Source organism: Anser cygnoides, chromosome 35 (assembly GCF_040182565.1).
Source record: "Anser cygnoides isolate HZ-2024a breed goose chromosome 35, Taihu_goose_T2T_genome, whole genome shotgun sequence".
NCBI lineage: Eukaryota > Metazoa > Chordata > Aves > Anseriformes > Anatidae > Anser > Anser cygnoides.
This window is the reverse complement of record NC_089907.1, coordinates 1,436,238-1,445,061: the sequence shown is the minus strand read 5'-3', so window position 1 is coordinate 1,445,061 and position 8,824 is coordinate 1,436,238. Positions and strand designations below refer to the sequence as shown.

The 8,824-nt window shown below is 55.0% G+C and overlaps 2 protein-coding genes across 10 annotated transcripts; one reads left to right on the top strand and one right to left on the bottom strand.

The window, feature by feature from the left end:
- The first annotated feature begins 41 nt into the window (after positions 1-41).
- LOC106049754 (tripartite motif-containing protein 10-like) lies at positions 42-4,856 on the top strand. Of its 5 annotated transcripts, XM_066986734.1 has the most exons (9): positions 42-1,005; positions 1,286-1,365; positions 1,690-2,133; positions 2,605-2,700; positions 2,784-3,014; positions 3,139-3,161; positions 3,518-3,633; positions 3,775-3,834; positions 4,140-4,852. In XM_066986734.1, exons 3-9 carry the CDS (start codon positions 1,732-1,734, stop codon positions 4,655-4,657), a joined length of 1,446 nt encoding a protein of 481 aa, XP_066842835.1. In that variant the 5' UTR covers positions 42-1,005; positions 1,286-1,365; positions 1,690-1,731; the 3' UTR covers positions 4,658-4,852. The 5 variants fall into 5 exon arrangements, with proteins under 5 accessions (XP_066842835.1, XP_066842837.1, XP_066842834.1 ...); XM_066986736.1 differs by having other exon boundaries at positions 42-2,133; positions 4,140-4,324; positions 4,467-4,856; XM_066986733.1 differs by lacking the exon at positions 1,286-1,365.
- A 65-nt stretch (positions 4,857-4,921) lies between these two features.
- Positions 4,922-8,785, bottom strand: LOC106049756 (killer cell lectin-like receptor subfamily F member 1). 5 transcript variants are annotated; one of them, XM_066986832.1, is made up of 7 exons: positions 8,238-8,573; positions 7,575-8,155; positions 6,715-6,804; positions 6,434-6,580; positions 6,032-6,186; positions 5,518-5,630; positions 4,922-5,358 (listed from the first exon to the last, which is right to left on the bottom strand). In XM_066986832.1, exons 2-7 carry the CDS (start codon positions 7,657-7,659, stop codon positions 5,235-5,237), a joined length of 714 nt encoding a protein of 237 aa, XP_066842933.1. In that variant the 5' UTR covers positions 7,660-8,155; positions 8,238-8,573; the 3' UTR covers positions 4,922-5,234. The 5 variants fall into 5 exon arrangements, with proteins under 5 accessions (XP_066842933.1, XP_013057624.3, XP_047911360.2 ...); XM_013202170.3 differs by having other exon boundaries at positions 7,575-8,300; positions 8,397-8,533; XM_048055403.2 differs by lacking the exon at positions 7,575-8,155 and having other exon boundaries at positions 8,397-8,785.
- Positions 8,786-8,824: the final 39 nt, after the last annotated feature.

Below are 8,824 nucleotides of genomic sequence, written 5' to 3'. Positions count from 1 at the left end.
TACTTATCCTACTGAAAAATGGGAAATTTGCCATGGATCCTATCATGGGAACAGGCAAGGCAAGGGGATGCTGCCTTCTCCCACCTACGGGTAATGGCCAGAGCATCCCAGGCTCTCAGCCCTATGCTTTTAATTTCTCTTTCTGCAGCTTTTTGGGCCAGAGACCTTCATTATTGCCCTTGCAACCCATATTTGTGGTGGCACTGGCATAGGATAGACGGGAGAGGACACAAGCAAGGGGGAAGAGGGAAAGGGAGGGACAGAACATGTGTGGCTGAGGACCTTAAGATAATTATATATATAAACTTCAGAGCACGCAGTGTAGCAGCTGAAAATACCATTCCTCCCTACTTTGAAGCAGAAATTAGGGCAGAAATAAACATTAAAAAAAAGGTTCTTTTTTAAAGGAATTAACTGTCGACGTGGCAAATGCCACCAAGGAGCAGCCGCATGTGGAGAAGCAGCAGCGACTTGGGTGTGAGTTTGTGAGACTGTTTTTGATGTAATCCAAAATTGCAATTAGGAAGGAGTTCCTGTGCCATTTGTAACCCACGAAAGAGGCTGGAAAATGAATTTAAAAGCTGCCCAGCTGCTTGTTAGGTGAGCGCTGTGCTGCTGGTGGGTGCTGAGCCCCCAGGAGGTGGTCGAGCTTGGATGGTCGCTGTGCCGCCAACACCCCATCTCTCTCGAAAAGATATTTTTTCCCATCGCCAAGAATGACGAAGCGTTTTATCCGAAGCTTTATCGGGCCAAATTCTCCGTTGGAGACGCCGATCTGACAGAGGGGTCATATATGAGCCTTTCCCTGGCAGGGAGACACCAGGCAGCACATTCCTCTCCGTGTTTCCTTAAATAGGGCTGGTATTTCCCTCTGCCCCGCATGTGATCCGCCTGTAAGCTCACTCAGCCTGCGCTAACCCACCGTAGAACAGCCCCGTGGGTTAAATCACCCCGCGCTTAAAAAAAAAAAAAAATCCACAAGGATCTCGTTCCGCTGCCTAACAGGTAAGTGTCTTTTTGGGGACATATGTGGCAAAGCTGTCACCCACCCTGGCGTTGCTGAGATGTTCTTCCAGGGATGGGTAAAAATTGGGTTTGCACCCTGCGTGGTCCGTCTGGGTGGATTAAGCTGGTGACAAAGGGGGTCGTGTTGCTGCAGGAGGCTTCAGGCTCTGTTTTTTTTAGGGATATTTAGCAATTCGAGGTAGTTTTCACCTTCGAGATGGGGTTTGTGAAATATTGGTGTCTTGGTGGCTGTCCCACTGCCTTTCTGCCTTTAAAGCAGCTTGGCTTCTGCTCCCATGGGAAGACTGCACCAAACTCTCTCCTAGCGGACTCCAGAGGAGGGGAAGGCACAAATAGCAGGTTAGAACCTGAGCTTTTTGGGGTGAAATGTCTGTTTATGCTGGGTGGGATGCTTGGCTCCTTCTTTAGCCCCCTCAGGACTGGAGACACCAATCTGAGACGTCTGTGCCTGTGATGGGGAGTTGAGAGAGATGAAGCTTGTGCCAGATGCCTGAAAGACAGGTGTTAATATCCATATCAGTAGCAAAAGAAAAAATACAGGGCTTGCTAGCTGGAGATCCATCCCTTCCAAAAATCAAATTCTAGAAGAGATTTGAGCCTCCCTCCACTTCTCCTCCTTCCTCCACCCGTGCAGAGACCTTTGATATTTTCACCCCGGTGCAGGTGGCGAGGGGAAGAGAAAGGGGAGAGGCTGGAGATGCTGCCATGACTTCTGCTGCTTCTCGAGTGAGGGAAAGGGGAGAGGAAGGCACCCACCATCACACCACCCCGAATCATCGACCAGATCCTGAACACCTGAGCTGCGACTCTGCCGGTCGCGGAGGCGGCACGGCCAAATCCTGGCCGGAGCGAGGAAGGTTTGGAGACACCGAGGCCGCCAGCCACCGAAACCATCTCAGGAAAGGGAATTTCCAGCCCAAACTCCACCTGGAGCATTTAGAGGAGAAGCTGAAGCTCTTGGGTCTGGAAGGAGGCAGAGAGGAGGAGCAGCTCTGCTCGTGGCGTAAGAGGACGTTCGCCTTCGGGGGGGATGCGAAAGCATCCGGCCACGGTGCACCGAGGGCTCGCGGAGGAGCCCACGGAGAGGAACCTGCCCAGGAGGACAGGGTCAGGCCCGTGGTATTATTATTTGGGATTTTTCCTTATCTGAAAGTGGTGTTTTTTGTCCACCTTAGAGGATGCTGGAGTTTCTTGGAGCGTCTTGGGATCGCAGGCTTCAAGCCAGCTTCCTTTTACAGTTCTTCCTGGCTGTTTTTGCACTGTGAAAATAAATAACTGGAAATAATTGGAGAGAACTAGGGAAAAAAAACACTTGATTTGACTAGAAAATATGAAATTATTAATTTTCAGGCCAAAACCTTCACCCCAAAACAGCTAATGGATATTTTCTAATATATTTCATCTAAAAATGAAGCTGCGTTCCTACAGAAGCATCAAGTTTCCCTTTTGTCCCCCTGTATCTATTCCTTCACCCCTCATGTCCATGCTGCAAATTTTTCCCAGTAAAAGCCAAGCATCGCATCCCTTCCTTCCCCACTCCCTCCAAAATATCCCCCCAAACTGTTTTTCCTCCTCCAGGAGCAAATTCAGAGAGACTTGGAGAGCCTCAAGAAACAAAGGGAAGAGCTTTTCGAATTGAAAGTGAGCGGGGAAAGGCAATGCCAGGGGTATCTGGTAAGAAGCTGTTGCCATCACCCAGGAAAAATAGAGGTGCTGGACCAGCACGGTCCATGCTGTCATCTTTCCACATCCTACAGACACAGACAGAGGCCGAAAGGCAGAAAATTGTGTCCGAATTTCGGCAGCTGCGCCGGTTTCTGAAGGACCAGGAGGTCGTCCTCCTGGCCCAGCTGGGAGAGCTGGACAGGGAGGTGATGAGGAGGCAGGAGGAAGAGGAGGCCAAGGTGGCGGGGGAGATTTCTCTCCTTGACATCCTCATCTGGGAGGCGGAGAAGAAACTCGAGCAACCCGTGAGCGGATTCCTGCAGGTTGGATGCTCCACGGGGCAAGAAGGGAGAGGGTCCAGCATCGATCCTGGTGTTGCCTTTGCTTGGAGCCTTCCCCCAAATTTGGGGAAGGGAAACTGAGGCTTTTTCTCTCTTTCTGTTCCAGGGTGCCAGAAGCACGGTGGGCAGGTACGTGCTCCTTCGCAGTGTGAGGGGTCATCCCAGCCACCATCCCTGTGGTTTCTGGAAGAGAACTGAAGGTTTTGGTGGTTCAGGCAGGGTCAAAAAGAAACCTGGAGGGACAAAAAGGTGCCCCTGAGCCCCAGGGTGGGGATGGCACAAAGGCAACAGGGAACCAAGTGTCCTCCTTCTGTACCAAGCTGCTTGGAGGCTCCGAGCTTGGGACTGAAGGATATTTTGGGGAAATCCAGCTCATGCCTCATCCCCATATCACCCGTGGGGCAGCTGGAGGAGGGATGGTCTCATCATCTCAGGCTATGCCATCTCCATACGTCCCAGGACTAAAGGGAAGGGTTTGCATCCAGGTGGGAGATGGGCAGTGGCCGGAGGATGTTGGAGACCTTCTCGGACCTGGAGCGGAGGCTCCGTGTCATTTCTCAACAAAATGCCGTCCTCAGAGAGGTGCTGGGGAGATTTCAAGGTATGGTGGAGTTTTTTTCTGCTTGGGGTGAGGCAGATCTGTCTGCTCCTTCCCTGCTGTAATATCCCAAAAAAAAACCAAGAGTGGATGCAAGCAAGCAGCTGGAGATCATGACATCCAACGTTATTCTTCATCCCCTAGACATTTTACCCTCTGAACTGGAGAAAGAGGTAGAACCATCTCTAGGAGGAGAGGGAAAAGGTGAGTCCTTGCAGACAACATCCTGCTTGGGGGATGCTCTTGCTCCAGCAGTCGTTTTTAGCCGAAATACTGCTTAAAGCATCTGGGAAATGATGGGTTGAGCTCAGTTTGGGCTTCCTGAAAACCCAAAAGAGCTTTGCCCCATGCTTAACGTCAGGCAAAGCTGTCCCAAGCAGGAGGATATTGAGACATCGCTTCTCACGCACACAGGAGAGGCAAATTTGTGGTGCTGGGGCTTTTTCCAGCCCCAGCAGGGCTTTGGTGGGGTGACGCCGCTTTCTGCCACCCATTTTCTCCATCCCAAGCAGCGTTTGTGACTCTGGACCCCGACACCGCCCACGCGAGGCTCGTTCTGTCCCGGGACCGACGGGGGGTGAGGTGGACGGATGCAGGGCAGGATTTGCCCCCCGACCCCAGGCGATTCGACGTCTCCTGCTGCGTGCTGGGCTGCCGGGGTTTCGCCGCGGGGAGGCACGGCTGGGAGGTGGAGGTGATGGCTGGTGGGACCTGGGCCCTCGGCGTGGCCCGAAATTCCCTGCCCAGGAAGGGCTGCTTGGAGTTTCGGCCGGAGGAGGGGATCTGGGCCGTGGGGCGCTGCGGGAATCGGTTCCGAGCTTTTGCCTCCCCCCCAGCCACCCTCCCCACGAGTGGGAATCCCAGGAGGATCCGGGTGGTTCTGGATTACGAGGAGGAACAAGTGGCTTTCTACCTTGCTGAGCAAGTCCCCCCTGTCTTTACTTTCCAAAAAGCCTGCTTCGGCGGGGAGAACATCTTCCCTTTCTTCTGGGTGGGGAGAGGCTCCCACCTCCGCCTCTGCCCCTGAGCGCTGAGGGAAAGGAAAGGGGCTCCTCAATTTTGGGATGCTCGAGCATCGCCATCCCCTCCCCGATGCAGGCAAGGGGAGATGAGCACCCCACGTTCTCCCAGGGGCTTTGTTTTGTGCTCGTGTTATTTTTATGACATTGTAAGTTTTTCTACCAGATCATCCTATATATATTAAAAAAAAGGCAAACCATTGAGTTTTCTTTCTGTAAGATTTTCTACGAGATCATCTTATATATATTTAAAGAAAAAATAAGGCAAACCATTGAATTTCCTTTCTGTATTTAATGTTATCTAGGGCTGTGGGAAGGACCAAACTTCATGACCACTGCTCTGGGGGCTTTGGGATCAATCCCCTTTCTCCCCCTGCAAGCTTGTGGAGGACAGCAATGTTGTCCCTACCCATCAGGATCCTGGCTGCAGTTGGGCTTTCCCTGTGCCCTGCTGCAAGCCAGCAAAAGGAGCTGGGGTAGAAATGCATTGCTCCTCATTCACCCTTTGCTTGGGTGCCAAGGAAGAGGAGTGGGGCAGGTGTTTGCCCCCCAAGCCCTGGGGACCCAAGACTGGACATGGGGTGGCTACAGGGAGACAGCATCCTTCTCGCAGACCCATCTGGACTCAGCGTTGCAGCCCTCGGAGTGAATTTGGGAACCTTTCATCAGGGCGCAGCTGCCGCTGGTGGCCGAGCCCAAGATGCGGAACCTGCAGGAGGAAGGAGAAGGTCCCTGTCCTGGGGCTGGTGGGGACAGAAAAACCCCTGCTTCTCCTAGAGGTTTTCACCCAGGAGCAGGATCTGACCGAGTTCTCCAGTTTTTAGGGATGCAGCGATTTGGGGACAAAGCCAAGGGACGGGGCACTCACTGCTTGGTGTCCAGCATGGAGCCGTCCAGCCACGTCCAGGTGCCTTTGGCCCCTGTCACCGCCAGCCCGATCCAGACGTAGCCCCTTCCCTGCGTGACATCCTGGAGCACGTGCTATATAGGAGGGGGTGTTGGAGGACTCTGATCCCCTTTTGGGGAGCAGGTGCCCTTTGTGGGGCTGCTCTGGGTCTCCCCATCCCTTTTTTGGGGGGGCGGATGCCCTTTGTGAGGCTGCTTTGGGTCTCCCCATCCCTATTGCAAGGGGCAGATGCCCTCTCTGTGATTGTTTTAGGGTGTCCTGTGCCTTTTGGGGTGCAGCTGCCCTCCTTTTGGGTACTGGGGGGGGGTGGTTCAGGAATGCTCCTGGCAAGGGTGGGAGCTGGGATGGCGGGGACATGGGTGCTGTTTGCTCCCCATCTCCCCTCCCCAAAAAGGATGATTAACCCAAGGGAGATGCTGGGTGTGGGCTGGGGGTTTCCAGCTGCCCCCCACCCCAAGCCAGGCCCCTGCTTTACCATCTGCTCCTGGTTCCGGATGATGAAGAGGGCAGAGCCCTTTTGGGCGCAGTCGTCCCGGCTCCTCTGCCAGTCCCGGCTCTCATGGGACACCCAGTAACACCAGTTCCCGTGCTGCAACCAGTCCCGGGGACACAGCAGGCACCCTCTGCCATCTGAAAGGACAAGCGGGCCCTAAGGATGCAGCCAGCCTCCACGGGCCGGATTCTGACCAAGGCACGGGGCTGTTTGATCCAAGAACAGCTCGGGTTTGGGCACAACCTTTTTCCTTCCAGCATTTTGCTGCAGCGAAGACCCCTGTGACCTGGAGCGTCTTTTGCATTATAGGGCCACGCTCTTAAGTGGTTTTGCACCCCGAAACGGGCCTGGATGGCCAGGGTTACCCCAGGATCACGGGCTTACCCATCTCGGGTGCGTTGCACAGGGCTGCCTTCAGCTGCAGCCGAAATCTCTCCAGGCAGCCTCTGCATCCATTCTCCCAGTTTTCAGTGTCGGTGGCTGATGTGTTGAGAGTCGCGTAGCACTGTCCCAAGTCTTGCAATTGCCAGACTGCCAAAAAAAAAAAAACCAACAACAAAAAAAACACTACTAAATCACTGCTGGTGTCTTCCAGGGTCACCCTGTCCCCGCAGGTGCCACCGTACCGGTGCAATTCACGGGTGGCTCAGCGGTGCCCTACTCACCTCTTAGCCCCAAGGTTATCACCGCTACAGCCAAACCAGTGCTCAAAGCCCATCCGGTGCTGGTGACCAGGTACTGGCGTCGAGGGAATCCTGTGGGATGAGACGAGCCTGGATTGTGCCCACCCTCACAGCCCCGTCGTGGCATGGGGCAGAGGGGATGGGGGGGCACGGTGTCTCCATCCGGCCTCACGATGGCACTGCAGCCAAACAGGAAGCTGCAGCTTGAAAAAAAAAACCAAAAAAAACAAAAACAAAAAAAAAAAAAAAACCTTCCTCGCCTCTGCTGCATGAGAAAGCAAATAGGGTCCTGGGTTTGTATTAATTGTGTAGGGCACGGGGGAATTTTCAAGCCTGCAAAGGATGGTGCGGCTCCATCAGTGTTGATGCTGGTCGGAGCGAAGCGACATGAAACTGTGAGGAGATGAAGGACTGGGAGATGTCCTGGGGTGCAGCGTGGCTGTGTTCCACTTCATCTTACCCTTTGCCCACCCTGCGCCCCCCCCCCAAAACTGCACTCGGAAAGGTTTGGGGAGCCCTGGGAGTGTTGGGAGCTTCTGGGTGGGCAGCTCCGCATCCCAGCGGGTGGTGGGAGCATCCTCCTGCTTGCTCGGATCACCCAGCCAAACGCGGTGCTCCTCGGGGCTTTCTGCTCTTCAACCCCACCAATTTGCCAGCCCACACGTCCCTCTTAAACCGAGGGACCCTTCCCAACGAAGCCCCCTTCCAAGCCCATCTTCCAAGCCCCCTTGCCCGACCCGCATCTCCCCAGCCCCAGGCTGGAGGAGAATTTTGATGGTCTTGAGCCACCAGCGGCTGCTCTCTCCCTACGCCATAGCCCCTCCGCCACCCCACAGCCTCACCTGTCATCCCACCGCCTTGCTGCCTCCGTGGGGCGCTGCGTTTTGCCCCAAACTTCAGCACGGTGTAGCCCTCCTCATCCTCCATCACCCAGAGGCACGGTGATGAAGGCTGCAGCCACCACGCCAGGCAGCCTCCAGCTCTCCACTAAGGCATCGACGATGCCGCGGCCACAAAGGAAATGAGGCCTCGAGCGCTGCTGTGTTCTTTGGGGCAGTGGCCCTGGCCCACACCCACGCTGGTGATGCTCTTCCTCCGGGCGCAGCACCATGGGGAGGTGCAGAGGTCCCGGTCCTGGTGCAGAGCTTGGGTCTGTGCACGGGGATGCTCCGACGGCGCAGCTCAGGGGCCTGAAGTGTCACCTTGCAGCTCGCTGAGCACACAGCCACTGTCAAAGCTGGGTGTGCATTACACAGCCCAGCACCTCACCGCACTGCACAGCACCCCACGGCACGGCACCCCGTTGCACAGCCCCGTGGGAGGCAGGAGCAAAGAGCAGCCAGGACCTCATGGAGTTGTTTGAGCATGAGCAAAAGGGGCACCGAGATGCTTTTCCTTCTCCCCGTGCCTCGATGGCACGCTCCTGGGGCACAAACTAAATAAATTAACTTACTTCCAGCCCGAGTGGTGCAAATAAGAGGGGAGAACGGGAACCACCATTGTACCTTGGTTCAAACCTCAAGAAGCTCAGAGCAAGGATGAGCAAGCACAATCCCAAATCTTGTTGCCTTGAAAAAGAAGCACGGATGTGGAGTGTGCTTGGAGGTGGAGAAGAGCGCAGGGGCAGCAGGACACAGCTGCAGGGGGATAAACTGCCCCCTCACCTTGCAGGCTGCTGGACGAAACCCTTCCAAAACCACAGGATGAAGCAGTCCCTGGCCCCTTGCTGAAGGATGGCAGCAGATCCGAGCCACATCCCGTGCCCGTCCCGGCTGAAACAGCCGCTGCTTGCTCTGCCGTGAAACCTCTCAAGGGCTCCAGATTTCCAGCAGCAGGATCCCGTGTACCAGACAACCACAGCCATGGCACGGCACGCACATCCACAACACAGAGAGGCTTTTTCCACATTTCCTTCCTCCTCCCCCCTAACCCCCTCCCCCCCCCAAAAAAAAAAAAAAAAGTATTTTGCTGATCCTCAGATTCTCCCTGTCTGCAGGGGAGCAGAAGGGAGAGGGATGCTGAGCACAAATCCCTCCAAAAGCTCTCTCTGCACAGCCGGAACTGTCCCCCCCCTCATCCCCCTTGGCTTTTT